The sequence below is a fragment of the Aphidius gifuensis genome, linkage group LG4, assembly GCF_014905175.1.
Source record: "Aphidius gifuensis isolate YNYX2018 linkage group LG4, ASM1490517v1, whole genome shotgun sequence".
Lineage (NCBI taxonomy): Eukaryota > Metazoa > Arthropoda > Insecta > Hymenoptera > Braconidae > Aphidius > Aphidius gifuensis.
The window spans coordinates 24912536-24932033 of NC_057791.1; the positions used below are offsets into that span (position 1 = coordinate 24912536).

Sequence of the window (19498 nt, forward strand, 5' to 3'; positions counted from 1 at the left end):
TATAAATAATAACTGTCATACAAAAATATTTAAAATTTTCTATAAAAATAAATTTTAATAAATAATAAAACATAAATAAAATAATATTTCAATATAAAAGAAAATAGTTTATAGATTATTTATTCAATAGAAACATTTAACAAATAATCGAAAAAAAAAAAAAAAAAATTTATATTCATTTATTTAAAAACAGTTTCAATTTAAAATATTTCGAATAAAAAAAAATTGATATATATGAATAATTAATCTACTATTGTGTTGTTGAAAAAATACTTGAATGATTTAATAAAAATTCAAGATTATAAAAGGATTTAGAAAAAAAAAAAAAAAGTTTGTATATATGTATTTAAATTTAATGTCCAAAAGCTTGATAAGTGCACACAAGTTTAACAAATACAGAACTACATTTATTATGTATATAGAATTTTCTGGACTTGGCAATTTCATGTTACGTTGCTTATCTAGTTTGGATATATGGTTGTAGTATTTGTGGGGATTATATTTGACTGAGTGAGAGATCGAGGCCATGAGATTTACTGACTGGAATATCTCACTCTCATCATTACAGTCAAAACTACAAATCTCATTATTAATTTATTATCAACTAAACTGAATGTAAAATTTACGTAAAAGCAATGTATACTTAATGAAAAACTTTTATTTATTAAATATTATTTATTCTATAGATAGAAATTTATTAAAAATTAAATTAATTTAAATTATATAGACAAGCTGAAAATGAATATGTGTAAATTCATTTTTTAAAATGTTTCTCGTGAAGCTAGAAATTTAATTTGTAAAAAATTTAAAACAAAATTATATCAGTTACGAATAAAACGTCAAAATAATTGTAATTTCATTTTTTTACTTGAATAATAATGATATTTATGTGTTGTTTGAGATATTAGAAGCATAACTTTATCAAATTTTTATTTGGAAATTTTTTTTTAAACCAACGAGTAATCTATCAAAAAGTAACAGATTTAAAAAAAAAAAAATTGAGAAAAAAAAACAACAATAATTGAAATTAAATTTTATAAATTGTATAGAATAAAATTTTTATTTGGAAATATGTTTTTAAACTTACAAGTAATCTATAGCAAAAAATAACAAATTTTTGGTAAAATATAAAATTGAAAAAAAAAAAACAAGTAAAAATAATTGAACTTAAATTTTATAAATTGTAGGATAATTATATTTGAATGTTGTTTGAATTCTAGAAGCATAATCTTATAAAATTTTTGCTTAAAAATATTTTTAAATACCAATTTTGTCCAGCAACAAAAAAAAGCTTGATTCAAAAAAAATAATCCTCGTACAATTTCCAAACATTATTTTTAATTTTTAAATTTAAAATAAACAAATAAGGTTAATTAACATTGAATGTAATCTCCCTTTTTCGGTATTTAATAATCCAAATTATTATTTCAACTAATAAACATAATGTAAATATATTTTAAATATTAATTAGTATGAAATTTTATACAATATTCAATGTTAATTTAATAATAATAATGAATATGTGAAATACAAGTAGCAACATAGATACATTATAATTATAAATTGATCCATATTCGATAGTTCATGAACACAAAATTTATCCAGGCCCGGATGATATTATGTTCAAGGTGAAAAAAAGTAAAAAGTTCAATGTCAAAAGCTCGAAAGCTCCATCCAGGAATTTGTGTCGAGGTTGGACCAACAAAATTTATCAATAATTTATATTTTATATTGTTTCAAATTTATGCCAAAAATTTAATATTCAAAATAAAACTTGATTGATGTGTTTTTAATTTTAAAAACAAAAGAAAATATAAACAATGAAAAATTTGCATGAAATTTTGAATAATAAAATAAGCAATTTGACTGACGTATATTTTATTTAATTTTATTTAGAAATTTTAATGTCTTGTTTATAAAATGCATGTATAAAATTTAAATTTTCATATTTGTTTTAGTTATTAAATTCATTTTAATTGTTTACTGTGTTTTTTTTTTATCTATTGTTATTTAAATTAAATAAAAGCTCATTTCATTATAAAATAATAAAAAAATAATGAACAAAATTTTTAATTTATATGTAATATTTTTTGGGCGATAGTTTTAGGATTGATAGAGATCAAATTTGTATATATTTTAGAAAGACTAAGATGAAATTTATGTAGCATGATAGTGACGTCTTGTGTACATCACAAGTTTTCCAACATGTATTTTGATAAATCGTGTTTGTGATTGGAAACTATCACGATCATTCAAAATAATTATCAAACTTTTCCACTTAATCAATTTATAAATTAAATCAACTATTAGAAATGTCTTTAAATATTATAAATTTTAATAATAAAACAAAAAAATTAAATTAAATAAACTGAGCAATTCTTTTTTATTTTTCTTTGAAATATTTAATCTTGTTTGTTGGAAGAAAAATATTTAAAAATCAGGTCAATTTTTTTTTATGGTAATTTATATAAATTTTAAGAAAGCAGTTCTTAAATTTTTTAATTTATTGTATTTGATAATCTATGTTGTCTTTAAATATATTAAAATTAAAAATCAAATTGACTTTTATTAAAGATAATTTACTTGGCTATAAAATAATGATATTTTCAAAATACATCTCTCAAAATATTATGTTCATCCCTCAAATTATATTTTAAGGATACTTTAAGTATTTAATCATTTTTTTATCATTTTTTAAAATTTATTTTTTATGTCGTTTTATATACGTTTTAAATACGTTTTATAAACGTATGAAAAATAACTAATGACTCAAACAACTACAAAATAAAATAAAAAAAAAAAAAAAGCTCATCAGTCAATATCCTAATTAGAAAATTATTCTTATTAATTTTATGTTTTTTTTCTTTTACAAATTTTTAAAATTCAGAAAAATATAATTGAAATTTTTTTGGCACGTGTTTTTTTTTTTTTCTCGTACCGCATGGCATCCACGTAACATTTTTTTTCTCACCTGGACGTGAGTCATGCGGCGGGAAACATTTTTCCCGGTGTTAGCCAATGGCTGATCTGCAGAGAGCGAAACTAGACAGTAATTCCTAGAAATAGCGACCTCTAGGACTTCTAGTCTTTATCTAGGATTGTCCAGGATATATAAAGGGCCTCCTAAACGATTTTCAGTCAGTTCTTCTTTGGTTTCGTCGGGTTAATATCATCTTAAAATTTTCTGTTCGTTAAATTCGTGGTTAGAAAAATATTAAATTACCTCGTGGTTGCTCGGTGTTAAAAAAAAAGTACAAGTTTCTTAGATTTTTGTTGGTTCGTTTTAGTTTTCGCGGAGTGAACATCGTATCGATTTTTTTTGTGCGTTAAATTTGGTTAGAAATATTTAAAACGACCGCGTGTAGATTGACTCGTGGTTATAAAAAAAAAAAAGTGAAAGTGCAAGTGATTCATTACAAAAAAAGAAATCTGTAATTGAAATTAATTAAAGTGATATAATAAAAATGATAAGTGATAAAGTGAATATAAGTGTAAAAAGTGCCAGTTGCTGATTTGGGATTAATTGGATTATTGGAGACTACCTTGACAATTTCTTCATGGCTTCGCTGAGAGGATGTGATAAAATTTATGTGGATTATTGGAGACTACCTCGACGACTTCTTCATGGCTATTTGCTGAGAGGATGTGATGGAATTTATGTGGATTATTGGAGAATACCTGGACAACTTCTTCATGGCTGTTTGGTGGCATAAGGTAAGTTCCTCTAGATCACGATTGACTAGTTGTAATTTTTAACCTATCCCGGAAAAGTGCTTCAATATCCTTGAAGTTTCAAAAAATTGTTGCTATATTTTTTGAAGCTTCTTGTCGTTCCAAATTATTATTTTATGTATAGATTTATTTTGACTGATTATTGCAATAATTATATATTCAATTTTAATGCTAAATTAAATATAGTCGTAGTGTAAAAGTCAAAATAAATCGACCTTGTCTATCTCAAACAGAGTAGACAAGGGTGATTAGGAATTATTATCTATCGTGAAAATTTATAATAGATAAATTATCACCCTATTTTCCATTCGCGATGTATTTTTTTATTTGATATTGAATGCACGTTTCCAAAAACAATAATCAAATTTTCAAGTATGTTTCAGGTTTTTTTCTGTTTCAGGTTTTTTATGATTTCAGGTTTTTCAGGAGTTCAAGTTTTTTACGATATTAATATTATGTTTTTTTTTTTGTTTCAGGATTTTTATGATTTCAGATTTTTCAAGATGTTAATATTATGATTTTTTTTGTTTCAGGATTTTTATGATTTCAGGTTTTTCACGATATTAATATTATGATTTTTTTTTGTTTCAGGATTTTTATGATTTCAGGTTTTTCAAGATGTTAATATTATGATTTTTTTTGTTTCAGAATTTTTATGATTTTAGGTTTTTAATATAATGATTTTAATATTTTCAAGATTTAAATATTTTATACAATATATTGTATAGTGAAATAGTGAAGTGTGAAATAATGATAATATATGTGATAGTGGCATAGTGATTAAGGCCTAGAAATGTCCTATCACAATTAGTGATAGTGGCATAGTGAATTGAGCCTGTAGAAATGTCCTATCACAGCGAATAATGAAAAATATACCTGCTGCTATGAGCGCGGGTATAATTACGTATATATTTATTTTTTTTTACATGCGCGTGCGTTAATAATTGCTGCTATGAGCGCAAATATTAATAAATATATATTTAAAATATATACCTGCAGCTATAATGAGCGCGGGTATAATTACGTATATATATATTTTTTTTACATGCGCGTGCGATAATAAATGCTGCTCTGAGCGCAATCCGAAAAATTTAAAAACCGATCGATATAATTCTAGCTGCAGCTAGAAAACGTGCGAAAAGTGGATTAGGTCTACTGGAGAAACCACTTGACAAAAAAAAAACGAGTCACATGTCTTACCTCCTGGGTGGCTTGGAAAAGACACCCTTAAAATTTACCTGTTATTATTGATTTATTACTTTTCAGCTTCTAAAATTTAATCAACATCTATGTATTGCTAATTTAATTAAAATTAACAAATTATTATATCACATAATGTAATTTTCACTTGAAAAAAAATTATTAAAATTTATGTACACTTTATTTTATTATAATAAAAAATCTAAAACAACAGTTATTATTTTTTTTCGATGTATTTTTGTATTCTTTTTGAAAATAATAAATGATTGATTATTGAATTTATTCTTGAAATGTTGCTAGCGATTTTTTTTTTTGTTTTTTTTTTGGGATTATAAAATTGTATAGCTTTGAATTGTATATAGCATTGATTGATATCTTTTTCAGCTAAAGCTCTTTTTTAATTTATCATATAGCTTAAACCCTCAACAAATTAATTTATTAGCTGGCACGTACAAAAAAATATAAATTTAATTTAATTTCTATTAAAAATTATTCCATAAACCTAGATGAGCTTTGAGTATAAAAAAAAATGTTCATTAAAATGACTGCGAAGAGCTTGCTGACGAATTCGATCATCATCTTGGTAATAAACAAGCTCAACAACATTTCGACAACTTGGATCACTAACAAGTTTAGCCAGTGATTCATAAAATTAAGCAACAATTTGCTTTTTATTTCGTCTATATGTTGCAGTTTGTTCATGATTGTGCTGGAGAATTTCATAAAGTGTTAGCATTGGTGTTGCACCTTCAACAACAATATAAACTGGACGATGTCCTGGTTCATAATTATTTGGATGAATTTTATATACAGTATTTTTGTAATCACGTCTTTTTGTTCCAGCTCTCTATTGATACCATCAGAAGAAGAAACAAATCTCAAATATCCATAGTAATAAGAGTATGCCATTTCTCTTCCACCGACAGTTAATTTATTTATCTTTTTTAATATTTTTTTTTTTTTTTTTCAGTTAAAATATTAGTTACTTGAAACTATGTTGACCCATAAAAAAAATATTTCATGTATTTTTTTATTCATTTTTTAAAAGAACAAAGTTATTGAACACTCGACCCACACCTTAAATGCATTTTATTTTAAAATAGACCATTTGACAATAGTTAAAAAAAAAAATTTTTTTTTCTCTTTAATTCATGTTCAATTTTCAACATCAAATAATACACAGAGAATAAATATTTTTTCTTTTGTTAATTTCACATTTCAAAGAGAAAATAGCAAATAAAAAAAAATCAGCACATATTTAACATGTTAAATATGGGACAGGTTATCACTGTTTGTTTCCCTCATAAAAAAAAAAAAAAAAAATAGCAAACAAAAGTTGATTAATTACTGACTTGATATTTTTTTCAATTCATTATCCAAATTTTTGATTGCATGTCAAGCTAAACTCTATCAAATTACCTAATTTTCTGATTACAATAAAATTAATTTTATTTTCAAAAAAAAAAATATAATAAAAATTCACCTTATCAAACAAGATAGAATTAAAATTTTTTAAAATTAATAATCAACTTTTTAACACACACACACAGCTAGAGGTAAATGATATGGAAAAAAAAAAAAAAATTTAATTTATCCTACATATGAAGAGGAGTAAAATAAAAAAGTAAAACTTTATTTTAAAAAAATGAAAAACATTGTTTTAAAATTGTTGTATAATATAAAGTACATTCTAACTTAATATCAACTTGCATTCTCGCAAAGAAGGTCATAAATGAGTGGATGGATCATTCAGTTTATAATTATTTTACATTTTTTAAATTTATCATAATCCTTGAACGATAGGATCATTGAACAATACTGTGGGTGTGTTATCGTAAACGCCTTCAACAAGATAACAATTATAATAATAAAATAAAAATAATTAATTTATAAATAATTTAGAAGATTTATTGTTTTTAAAAACGGAAGCCGGAACTCAAAATCAGCATGTAATTGATCTACTTATTAGAAAAAAAATAATAAAAAAAATATCAACAATATTGATAATAGGGTAATTAAAAAAAAAATTAGCATTTTAATTATGATTACGTATGAGTCCAATAAGCGATGTAAATATCATGATAATTTTATGCAAAATAAGCCTGAATGATCATCATCATTGGCATCAAAAAAATTCTCAGATAAAATTATAAAAAAAAAATATTTTAAATTTGTAATTAATAAATCATTTATGCAGAAAATAAATAACCTGTTGATATGATGAATAACAAATAAAAAAAATAATTTGTTTTTCAATTTTGAATATTTAATTGGACTTGTATAAATCAATATATCAGTAGCAAATTTATGTCGCATTATTTTGTCATCAATCAAAAGAAAATCTAGCTAAAATAGAAATATATATATTATTTTTTTTTTTAATAAATATGAAGAATTTGTCGAGGTTTATTATTAATAAATAAATAATGAAAAATTTATAAATTATTTAATTTAATGTTATTTATGTACCGGATGTAAATTTTTTTTTGAAATAACAAGTAATGCACTATTTACGATTGATATTAAATGCGATTAAGAAAACAGATTGTTTTATATTTGTCGATTTATCAAGACAATAAAAACAATCACTAATAATATTGTAGAATCGAAGGCCAATAGATACACGATCAATTTAAAGAAAGTACACTCAAACACTTGTTTAATAAATATTTTTTTTTTTAATTTAAAATATTTTTTTCGAATAATTTTTTATTTATACACTGTCGCAGTTGTATAAATAATTATTATAATAATTTCAACTCTTATTTTTACGTTAAAAAATAAAAAAAAAAACTATATATATTTTTAAATTTTAAATTAAATAGGTATATTATGTATTTTTTTTTTTTTTTTGTAATTTCAATTTTTTAAATCTGTTTTATTTCAAATTTAAATAATCGAAATAAAAAAAAAATTGAAATACAATTATTATAGTAAAAAAAAAAATGTATATTTATTGAAGTATTTTATCAATAAAAAATAAAAAATTATCATACGAGTTAATTAAAAAAATTTTGAAAAAAATATAATGAAAAATTTATGACAAATGAGTTGTTATTTAAAAAAGTTTTTCCCCGCTTCTTATTTGTGACCTTGAATGTTTGCCTTTCGGTTAAAGGAAAATAATAAAAAAATGAATAAAAATTGTGGGACAATATGTGAGTATTAAAAAGCAATGTAATTTTACATGCTCCCTTCATACTTGTGCTGATTGTCAAACAATGTCAACGAACAGATAACGAGCTTGAAAACTAATATTATCCTACTGATAAAAACAAAGACGTTAAATTTATCAGATCACCAGAATAATTTATTAAAGCACGTGCGTCAACACAAAAAATATATATAAAATATATATAAAATACATGTACATGTTATTTTATATATCCTTGTTTTTAATTAATTTGTGAAATTGTTAATTTAGTTGATCTAAACATTATGAAAGCTTTTTGTATTATCATAGTGAGCTTTGTGTTAATTTTTCAAGGATTTAATTATGTTAAATGTGAATTGGAATTAAAACTTTTACATGTGGTAAATATTTTAGTGTTATAATATTTATTTAATTAAGTTTAATTCGTTATTTTATTATTTTTTTTTTATTTAGTTATTTCGTCATGGGGATAAAGTGCCGCATAAAGAATTTCAAAATTATCCAAATGATCCACATTCAAATGAGACATATTTTCCAATGGGCAGTGGTGGTTTAACTAATGTAAGTCAATAATAATTTTTAAAAAATATATACATATATATTTTAATAGTAAAAAACAATTTCAATTGTTGAATTTAATTTTTATATTAAAATTAATATTCATTTAAATTATTTAAAATAAAAAAAAAATTAATTTGATGATGAATAACAATTTTCATTGTTCATACTAAATATAATATTCATTAAATTATTTTTTTTTTTACAATATAAAATTATAAGATTTCGAAAAAAATTAAATATATTTATTTAATTAAATTATTATTAACAAAAAAAAAAAATTATTTAATTACTAAAAATGAATTTTTATTGTCAAATTTAAATTTAATATTTTATGAAAAATAAAAATTTCAATATTAATAATAATTCATATTATTAATTATTAATTTTATCATCCATTATAAAAAAAAAATAATTTATAATTCAATTAATTTTACCATTAAAAATATATTTTTTTCAAATAAAATAAATAACACTTGTCAAAATACCTGTCGAAAGTTAAAAAGGTAAACACTTAAAAAAATAAATAATAAAAAAAAAATTAACAGCTTGATTAAAATCCAAAAGTAATAAACTAATAATAAAATAAGCAAATAATTCAATAAAAAAAAAACCGTTATTAACCTAGTCTACAGAAAGATTCTCTGATAATCTTTTCGGGTCATTGAATATAAAAATAATAATGATTATGGCATTGATTAATATCGTCACTAGATATAATATTATCATCTCTACAATTAAATTAACATTAGCAAAAACATATGCACACATTACATATACTATCAACTGATTATTCATATTGATAATGATAAATAATAAGCCAGCATAATTTATTATTCAACCTGAAATAACATATATATATATTTCACCATATCCGTTTGTAAATTAACGTGTTCTTAAATTTAACGTCATTTTCATGTCACATTGTCATTCTGTTGTCTCTTGACAACAATAATAATTCCATCATCACAAATTATTATTCATAAATATCATCAACATCATCAGACAACTGTTATTTTATTTTTATTTGAAATTAAAAAATATATATTTAAAAAGCTACAAATATATTTATTTTGATTTTAAATTTATATTGCAGATTGGTAAAATTCGTGAATATCATATTGGAACATTACTTCGTGATAGATATCATGAATTTATTGGTCCATATTACTGGCCAGATTTGGTCTATGGACGTTCAACAGACGTGCCAAGAACTCAAATGTCACTTCAGCTTGTTTTAGCTGGTTTGTTTCCACCAATAAAACAACAATTATGGAATCCAAATATTCTTTGGCAACCAGTGTCAGTTGTATCAGTACCAAATCAATATGATTCACTTTTATTTTCTCATTATTGTCCTCAGTATGTATATTTAATTATAAATTAAACTGTTAATTATTTTTAATTTTCATTTTTTCATTCATTATTTATTACAGATATGTCAAAGAATACAAACATTTTTTAAAACAAAAAAATACTAAACAAATGCTTGATAAACACAGTGATACTATGAAATATATTTCACAGCATACTGGTAAAAATATTGATACAACATCAGCTGTATATTATTTGTATAATTTATTCAAAGAACAGGTATTTATTTATTTTTCATAAAAATATTAACAAGCTGAGTCTGGTTTTTAAATGAGCAATAACTTTTTACATTAGGCTGCTGAAAATTTAACACTACCAAAATGGACTCAAAAAGTTTATCCAAATCCAATGAAAGAAATAACAATTGATGATTTTAATTTACGATCATATACAAATGCATTGAAGCGTTTAAATGGAGGTAAATATTTCATTGATGATGATGACAATTGGCTAATAATTTTTTAATATTTCAGGACCATTATTACGTGAAATAACAGAAAATATAAAATCATTTGTTGATGAATCATTGAGACCACCAAGTAGAAAATTATTTTTATACTCAGCACATGAATTAAATGTTGCTGCATTATCAAGAAGTATTGGTATAAAAGATCCAGCTCTTCCAGAATATGGATCAGCAATCATAATTGAAACTCTTCAAGATGAAAGAAAAAAATATTTCATCAGGGTAAGCTAAATTAACCGTTTGCATTTGTAATCTTTATTCAAAAATAAAATTTATTTTGTAGATTATTTTGTGGACTGGAGTAAGTGGTCAACTTGTCAATCAAAAAATACCAGAATGTCAAGAGCTATGTCCACTGGATGATTTTTTAAATATTCTTCATGATGTGATACCAAGTAAAAGTCAAGTTGATGATTGTTACAATGAACTGCATCACCAGCATCATCATCATCGTCATCATCAAGATAAAACAATATCAAAATCATCAGCTGGATTTAAAGACACTTCTGTTAACTTGATGATTTTAACAATAATTATTATTTTATTATTTAATTTTTAAATATAAAATTTATGTTCAAATAGTTGACACGAAATTTAAACTAATTAATCATTTAAAAATTAAATTCTCGCTGTTTTTATATAAAAAGAATGAGTATTGATTTTTTTATAAATTCAACAGCTTCAAGTTTTCAGTTGAACAACCTCATTTAACCTGATACTTTTTTTTTATTACTGGTATTCAGTGAATAGTATTTTTGTCTTTTCATGAAAATAATTATTATTATTTTAATATAAAAATACATATTGAGGGCATTGTCATTTTGAAAAGATAAAATGAATGTGCTGAATATGAAGGCTTAGTACATATTTTTGTTTTTATTTTTTATTTTTTTTGATAATTCATCCCTTGGTGGTAGCAACAGGTGTGGAGACAAGGGGGATTGTAAAAAGTGTCAGGCATTTCATCACAACAATACATTGTTTGTTTTTTTTTTTTTCTTTTTTTTTTATTTATTTTTTTTGGAGTGAGAATAACACCAGTCAAGTATCATCATCAACATCATTTATTACTTGTAAATTTTTAAAATATTTGTATGATAATAATAACAATAATTATTGTTTTTTTCATGAAATTTATTTAATATATAAAAAAACGTTAATTTGTCAATATTTGTAAATGAAAATTAACTTTATTAGTTAATAATTAATAACAATCAATTAATAAAGAGATAAAAAATTTTAAACTCACTTGTTTTTTTGTTTTTTTACGGTATATAAGAGAAAAAAAAATTCAACTAGAATTATTAATTTGGCTTGTGTAAAATTCATTGTTGACGATTGTTGACGATTGTTTAGACCAAGAAGACTATAGAGGTCTCTAGTCATGAAGACTAGAGACTAGGTCTCGAGCAGTCTCTAGTCTTCTTGTTTAGTCCAGTTTAGCCATTGTTAGCCGGTTGAGCCTTTACTCTTTAGAGTTTAGCAGAGTTTAGGTTTTTAGAATTTTAACACATTTTAACAGAACTTCACCTGTTCTCCAGTTTTATTATATTTTAGTGTTAGATACCAAGTATCAAAAACAACAACTTAAAGCATTAAAAAAAATTCATGTTTTTTATTAAAATACATACTTATAATTTTTCTTGTTTGTTGAAAAGTGATTTGGAAAAAAAAAAAGACAATTATTTAACAATTACAAATTGCTAATAAACATAACCATCAAACAGGTATTAAATTTGACAACATCAATTATTTAGGTATATTTACTAATATAGTAAAATTATTTTTTAGATAATTGAAAATCCTATTTAAAATAGAGCATCGTCGGAGCAAAATGAAACTTCGTAGTTCAGTAATTGTTCAAGGTTCAGCACCAGCATCAATTGACGATGTTGTTAATGATAATAAGACTGAATGTTTAGGAAGTCGTAGATCACTCAGACTGTCAAGCAAAACACGTAGAGATGGTATTGCTAAATGCATGAAGCAAAATACACAAATTAAAAAAAATATTGAAAAAGCAAGACTATCAGATTCAAGTCAACTACGTTCTCGTTCAGTAACTGCTCAAGGCTCAACACCAGAACCAGTTGACGATGTTGTTAATGATGATGAGACTAAATGTTTAGGAAATCGTAGATCACTTAGACTATCAAGCAAAACACGTAGAGATGGTATTGCTAAATGCGTGAAGCAAAATACACAAATTAAAAAAAATATTAAAAATGCAACACTATTAAAAAGTTCAACATCACTTGAAGTATTAAAAATGACACGTCTGGCTAAGACTGTGCAACAAATGACAGATAATCTTGCTGAAAGAGTCAAGTCTCTTGAGAGTATGATTAATGTTGTCGAACACATGGTATCAAATCTTCAAACTGACACTACAACACAGACGATAATGGAGCGTGTTAATGATGATTGCCTGGCTGAAATATTCATGTATCTGCCAGCATGTGAGAGACTAAAAATTGCAATGGGTATGATAGTTATAACATATAAATTATTTCATTATAAAAAACTATTTATTTATTTATTTATTTATTTATTTATTTATTTATGGTATGTTAATTTTTTTTTTTTAGTATGCAAAAAGTGGAACAGAGCCCTTAATTATTCTTGGTTTAATGTCAAAAAACTTGAATTACCTTATTGGCGATATCATGAACTTCCATGTTGTGTAGAAAACTATCGTACGGTTGATGAAAAATTTAATGTTTTAAAGTCACTGCTTGATAAATGTGGTCGTTATTTAACAATATTAGACTTGACAGATTATAATCGTTGTAACATAGTGCCAATTATCAATGATTATTGTCCAAACCTCGTGAAACTTCGATTGAGATTCATCGATACTGACGATGCAATGTTATCCAATGCATTTACACGTCTATCTAAACTAAAATCCTTGACAATTATATTTCAAAATATGGAAGATAAATCAATACCTGTGACTTTAATAAATTCATTGAAAAACGTTGCTGATACATTGACTGAACTGTATTTGTTGCATTTTGTCAATCACTTGGATGAAAGCTGTGGTTATCCAAAAAATCTTCGTTGTGTAAGTTGTAACTTTCTATCTATTACAAAAAAAAAAAAAAAGTATTTTTTTTTATTTTTTAACATACTTATCTGTAATTGCTTTTTCAGGTGATTCCTCGACTAAAAGCCCTGAAACGTTTTGAAGTTGCTGGTATACGAGGTTTCAAAAGTTCATCCAAGTATTTAAAAAATAATGAAATATCATTTTATTTCAACCATAATGAATATCTTAAAAAACCTCCTTATCTGGGACATTCATTGATAGATATCTGTGGATTAGATTTAACAGGTTGCTTTATTAAAGATGATACTTTGTATACTATTGCCAATACCATCAAACTATTGAATCATTTAACTATACCTTGTGCTCAGATAACCGATGACGGTGTAGTAACACTTTCAAAGATGAATAAATTACAAATGATTTTTTTAAATGGTCACAGTAACATCACTGATTCTTCAATAAAATTGCTCAAAAATATAGTAAAATTATCTTTGCCACAAAGCAATAAAATTACAGATGTTTCAGTGACGAAACTTGTTGAAAATTCACCAAAAATTGAGAAACTTTTTCTTCACTACACAACAAGTGTGACTGCTAATTTTGTCAAAAAAGCAGCAGAAATATCAAGTCAACGAAAACAACTTTTAAAGATATCCTTTCATTCATTAATACCTGATGTAGAACAATATGAATCACCGTACTTTGAAATATATCGTTGAAAATGAAGAAAAATAAAAAAAAAAAATTTTATATTTTAATTCAATTGCCCAAGTAGATAATATCCAATTTTTATCAATTAAAATATAAGAAATCTATTTTCAAACATGATATATACTTAGACATAAGTATATATTTAAAAAAAAAATAAATTAAGAAGATAAAATGTTTAAAAGATAACGACAAGATATTTTAAATAAATAAATTTGAATTAAGTAAATAAAATGTTTAAAAAAAATCAATGTAAATAAATTGAATAAATAAATATAAATATATCTAATTTGTTTTTTTTTTTCATAAATTTTCACTAAGATAAAAAAGAAATTTTCCATGAAAATAATACCTTAGTAAGACAACATTGATGATTTTCATGTCGACTAAACTATTTCCAGCGCCATCTTGTTAATTTAATCAAAATAGCACCACTTTTAATAAAATAAATGAAAAACACAATAATTTATGTATTAATAATAATTTAAATAACAATAAAAATATATAAATAATTTTAAACAAATATTTGATAATTATAAAATAGTATTTTTATATAATTATTTAATTTAAAAATAATATTTTGTCAATGGCCGACAGTCAACTTCCGGTAAACCACATTGTGCATGCCGCTAATTCTCTCTCGATCATTCTCACGAGTCTCCATTATATATTGTTAAAGTTTAATACAAGCCGGTTAATCATAAACGATAATTAAATTATTATTATTATTAATTTAACATGTAAGTACAGTATTATTTATTAATTAGTTATCAATTATTTATTGTTATTTAATTGTTGGTCATTATTTAATGCGTAGAATTATTGATTTTATCAAAAATAAATTCACTTTTACACGTGGTATATATATTTTATTTAATTTTTACAAAAGAATCTCCAACAAAGCCGATAAATAATTATTTAAAAATATATAATATTAAATCTTTAACAATAAATTAATAATTGTTTTTTTTTCTCAAATTAATTTTACAGTTTAAATAATTAAAAGAACAATGGGTAAACCACAAAACGGAAAAAAAAATGGTGCACAAGGCATGTCTCCAGCCAAGGCCATTCAACAGGGACAAGTCAAAAAAAATAAGCAAGAAAAAATCAAGAAAACACCAGTTGGTAAAGTTCAAGTAATTAGTAGCAAAGTCATTAATGGCAAAACAAATGGTAATGCTGTTGATAAAAAACAAGCCAACAATGCATCACCAGCTAAAAAACAACAACAAAATAATCAATCACCAAAAAAAAATAACAACAACAACAAAAAAAATAATAATAAAAATCAAAAAAATGTACCAGCACAAAAACAAAATAAAAAAAATACAAAAGCTGCTGTTGTTGCTGAAGAAAAAGATGATGATGATTCAGAAGTAAGTGATATTGATGAAAATTGTCCAGCAGTACCAGAAATTGTAAGTGAAGAAGAAGAAGATGATACTGATTCAGATTCTGATGCAGCAACTGCACCTACACCAGATATTTTACTTGGTCAAAGTCTTGCTGAAGATACTGATGAAGACGATGAAGATTTTGATGATGAAGAGGAGGAAAAAAAAGTTGTATCTAAAAATGGTAAAAAAATGGGAGTTGAACCATTCAAAGGTATTAAAGTTGCTGAAGCTGAAGACAGTGATGATGATGAAGATGATGATGAGGATGATGATGATGATGATGATTTAGATACAACTGGTGCATCATCTGTTAATTCTTCAATGCTTACTACTGAGGACGATGATGAAGATGATGACGAAGACGATGATGATGATGAAGATGACGATGATGAAGACGATGAAGATGATTCTGGATTAAAAGCTCTTATTGGTGATAGCATTCTTGACTCTGAAAATGACGAAGACTTTGAAGAAAATGAAGAAGATGATGATGAAGATGACGATGATGAAGAAGAAGACGAAGAAGATGATGATGAAGAAGTTGATGACAAAGATCTCAATCAAAGTGCAACATCAATTGTTGAAGATAAAAATGGAAAAGTTCAACTTTTAACAAAAGAAGACAAAGCTGAACAAGACGCTAGAACAATATTCATTGGTAATGTACCAATTGCTGTTGATGAAAAAAAAATAAAAGCAACATTCAGAACTTTTGGACCAATTTATACTGTTCGTATTAGAGGAGTTATTCCAGAATCACCAAAAGTATCTAAAAAAGTTGCTGCAATAACCAAAAAATTCCATCCAAAAGCAACAGCAAAATGTGCATTTGTTGTTTTTAAATCAGTTGATTCTGCTGACAAAGCATTGTCACTTAATGGTACTCAACTTGAGGGTAATTGGTTGAGAGTTGATAAAACCAACGCTGATCGTCCAGTTGATCCAAAAAAAGCTGTATTCCTTGGAAATTTACCATTTAGTAAGTTTAAATTTTGATTATTCAATTAAAAATATTAATTTTAATTATCATGATGATAATAATATATTAATGTATTTATTTTTTTTATATTTATAGACCTTGAAGACAATGATCTTTGGGAAATGTTCAACAAATGTGGTAAAATTGATTGGGTACGTACAGTCCGAGACCGTATTACTGGTTGTTGTCGTGGATTGGCATACATCAACTTTGTCAAAGAAGATTCAGTTGCTTTGGCATTAAATTTGAATGGACAAAAAATTAGAAATCGTGAAATGCGTGTAACACCATACAAAATTACTGAAAGAAAACCAAAACGTGCACGTTCATCTGATTCAACTGGTTCATCACCAGCTAAAAAAACAAAACGTGAAATTGCTATTGCAACACACAACAGTAAAAGTGCTGAAAAACGTAAAAATAACAACAACAACAAACGTTCACAAGGACAAAAACAAAGATCAATGAGTGCTGATGGTCAAACAACACAAGCAACAACACAAGCATCACCAAAAGCTTCACCAAAAGCCAAAAAAACATTCCAAGGACAAAAAGCTAACAATAAAAAACCATTCAAAAAAGGAGCAAACAAATTTGAAAAACAAAAGAAAAATATGGCTGCTAAATTAACAGCTAAACCTAAAAAACCTGTTGAAAATTAATATCATAAACATCAATAAATCTCAATCATTAACATAATTTTTCTTTTTTTAAATAAACACAAGTCTTGTTAAAATTATCATATATTTTTCACAATTTTTCAGTCCAACTTAATTTACTAGATCACAATTAGATCAACGATTTTTAATGTTATAACACATTTTGTAAATAAGTTTGACGATTAAAAAAAAAAAAAACATTGTCCATCATTTAGATATAGAAATTGAGTGATTTAATAAATTTCATTAAAATTAATTTGTATTTTTATTTTCTAATTTGTATTTATAATTTTTGTTATTAATTGAACTGGAAATTTATCTACATTGTTGGTTAAACATTCATTACAAAATCTTTTAGCATAAAATATACTGCAATTTGAACAAATTTGTTTATTACAAATTGAACAATCACCACCAATGACAAGTACTTCACCACGATTTGGTAAACTAAATGGATCCTTCATTACATAACAATCTTCGAGAAATAATATATTTCTTGCAAATGGTGGCTTGGTTCCTTTGTAATCAAATTTTTCATAAAGTTTACATGATGAACACTCAAAGTTACCACCTACATCACGTTTATCATCTTTATTATTTTCCATGATGATGTGATGATGAATCCTGTTGATGATCTTGATCAATCTTAATTAAACTAAAACAAAAAAAAAAAAAGACAATGATAGGTTTGTTGAATAAATAAATAAAAACAAACAAGTTCTTTCAATTAACAATAAAAATTTATTGATAAATCTATTTATTAGCTAAATTAATTTTTTCAGTTCTACTTTCCAATGGCCACCAGTATGGTTTTTTAGTATTGACTAATAAATTTGCTAATTTAATTGTTTTAGCATTAACAGATTCAATAATTCTCATTAAACCTAGACCATGTTGTCCAACGTGTCCTCTTAATTTACCAATTGATTTATCATTATCATCAACAATATTATCATCATAGTTTAATTCAACTTGGGGCACTTGATCAAATGTCAATGGCATCAAACGTTTTCTAACAATTCCAGTATGATGAGTACGTGCTGTTAGCTCTTGACCAATGTAACAGCCTTTGTGAAAACTAATACCATGTAAATAATCACAATTTGCCTCCAAGGGAAGAGGTTTACCTGGTGGTAAATCATCAGCACCCTCACCAATACCTAGCTTATAACGAAATTCTTTGTAACTACTTGATGTGTCATTGTTGTCAATTGATATTACAGGATCTAGCTTCTTGATAATGTCATGTTTTTTTATGCTCGACTTGGTTAATATTCTGTGACATAAATCATGTATTCTTGGATCTTTGTAAATAACAACATCATCAGATTTATCAACATGATTTTCATTCAATGAATATAGCTGTTTTGTTAAACTAGTCTTTACTAAATCATTTGTTGTATCTAATTTAAAATTAACATCAAACATTGACCAAATTTTTATTTCATCAACAAATGATATATCAACTTTTTTACGTAATTTATAAATCATCAAGTGTCTACGTAATTGGTCAATCAAGCTTTTATCACACTCAATTAAATAACAATTATCTTCAGGTATTTTGTAAATTATTGTGTCAAATAATACACGACCTTTTGTATTTAAAAATATTGCATAAATATTACCAACAGCAACATCATCAAAATGTCTCATGTCATTTGTTATTAATCCCTGAAGAAAATTTGATACATCTGTTCCTTTTACCTGGAGTAAACTACGATTTTCAAGTTGTTCAAGACATCTTAAATTTTTCTTTGTGCTACTATGGATCCTTTGATGATGATGTTTACTCCAAGATGTCAATTTTTTAAAATAACCAAACAATTGTTTTGACATTGTTTTTTATTTTTCTTTATCAACAAATTGTTTTTATAAAATGTCAAAACTATTTAAATATTTACAATAAATATAAATAAAAGCTATTAAATTGACTTACATAATTTAATTTTGATAAATTTGTTGATGAATCATTGAATTATTCAGCTACTTATTTTAAAAATATTTAATTTATTTATTTAAAATTATATTTTTGATCTTTTCAGTCAGCTGTTTTTTTTCAATCACATTATCATGATAATGATTGATGTCTTGATCATGATGATGATGATCCGAACGGTGATGCCATCTGGATCATCAATGTGAGGAGAAAAAAAAAAAATAAATAAAAAAAAATAACAACATGGCGTTGATAAATCATGTGTTTTATTAATTATAAA

The 19498-nt window shown here is 24.6% G+C and overlaps 4 protein-coding genes across 4 annotated transcripts; 2 read left to right on the forward strand and 2 right to left on the reverse strand.

The window, feature by feature from the left end:
- The first annotated feature begins 8099 nt into the window (after window positions 1-8099).
- On the forward strand, window positions 8100-11732 carry LOC122855931 (venom acid phosphatase Acph-1-like). Its single transcript, XM_044157630.1, has 7 exons — window positions 8100-8466; window positions 8540-8647; window positions 9741-10006; window positions 10081-10237; window positions 10313-10436; window positions 10492-10706; window positions 10768-11732. Exons 1-7 carry the CDS (start codon window positions 8371-8373, stop codon window positions 11041-11043), a joined length of 1242 nt encoding a protein of 413 aa, XP_044013565.1. The 5' UTR covers window positions 8100-8370; the 3' UTR covers window positions 11044-11732.
- A 3109-nt stretch (window positions 11733-14841) lies between these two features.
- LOC122855907 (RNA-binding protein 34-like) lies at window positions 14842-17401 on the forward strand. Its single transcript, XM_044157595.1, has 3 exons — window positions 14842-14984; window positions 15235-16623; window positions 16720-17401. Exons 2-3 carry the CDS (start codon window positions 15255-15257, stop codon window positions 17283-17285), a joined length of 1935 nt encoding a protein of 644 aa, XP_044013530.1. The 5' UTR covers window positions 14842-14984; window positions 15235-15254; the 3' UTR covers window positions 17286-17401.
- Window positions 17402-17414: 13 nt separating this feature from the next.
- Window positions 17415-19375, reverse strand: LOC122855963 (cysteine-rich DPF motif domain-containing protein 1). The gene is made up of 2 exons (XM_044157674.1): window positions 19219-19375; window positions 17415-17937 (listed from the first exon to the last, which is right to left on the reverse strand). Exon 2 carries the CDS (start codon window positions 17885-17887, stop codon window positions 17555-17557), a length of 333 nt encoding a protein of 110 aa, XP_044013609.1. The 5' UTR covers window positions 17888-17937; window positions 19219-19375; the 3' UTR covers window positions 17415-17554.
- On the reverse strand, window positions 17999-19121 carry LOC122855936 (putative transferase CAF17 homolog, mitochondrial). Its single transcript, XM_044157642.1, has one exon. The coding sequence runs from the start codon at window positions 19116-19118 to the stop codon at window positions 18036-18038; it is 1083 nt and encodes a 360-aa protein (XP_044013577.1). The 5' UTR covers window positions 19119-19121; the 3' UTR covers window positions 17999-18035.
- Window positions 19376-19498: the final 123 nt, after the last annotated feature.

Bases quoted from the DNA above. Each gene is read 5' to 3' on its own strand.
- LOC122855931 (XM_044157630.1), top strand. From the start codon at position 8,371: ATGAAAGCTTTTTGTATTATCATAGTGAGCTTTGTGTTAATTTTTCAA. The intron at 8,467-8,539 runs GTAAATATTTTA...TTTTTTATTTAG, and splicing joins AATTAAAACTTTTACATGTG to TTATTTCGTCATGGGGATAA. The intron at 8,648-9,740 runs GTAAGTCAATAA...TTTATATTGCAG, and splicing joins GCAGTGGTGGTTTAACTAAT to ATTGGTAAAATTCGTGAATA.
- LOC122855907 (XM_044157595.1), top strand. From the start codon at position 15,255: ATGGGTAAACCACAAAACGGAAAAAAAAATGGTGCACAAGGCATGTCT. The intron at 16,624-16,719 runs GTAAGTTTAAAT...TTATATTTATAG, and splicing joins CCTTGGAAATTTACCATTTA to ACCTTGAAGACAATGATCTT.
- LOC122855963 (XM_044157674.1), bottom strand. From the start codon at position 17,887: ATGGAAAATAATAAAGATGATAAACGTGATGTAGGTGGTAACTTTGAG.
- LOC122855936 (XM_044157642.1), bottom strand. From the start codon at position 19,118: ATGTCAAAACAATTGTTTGGTTATTTTAAAAAATTGACATCTTGGAGT.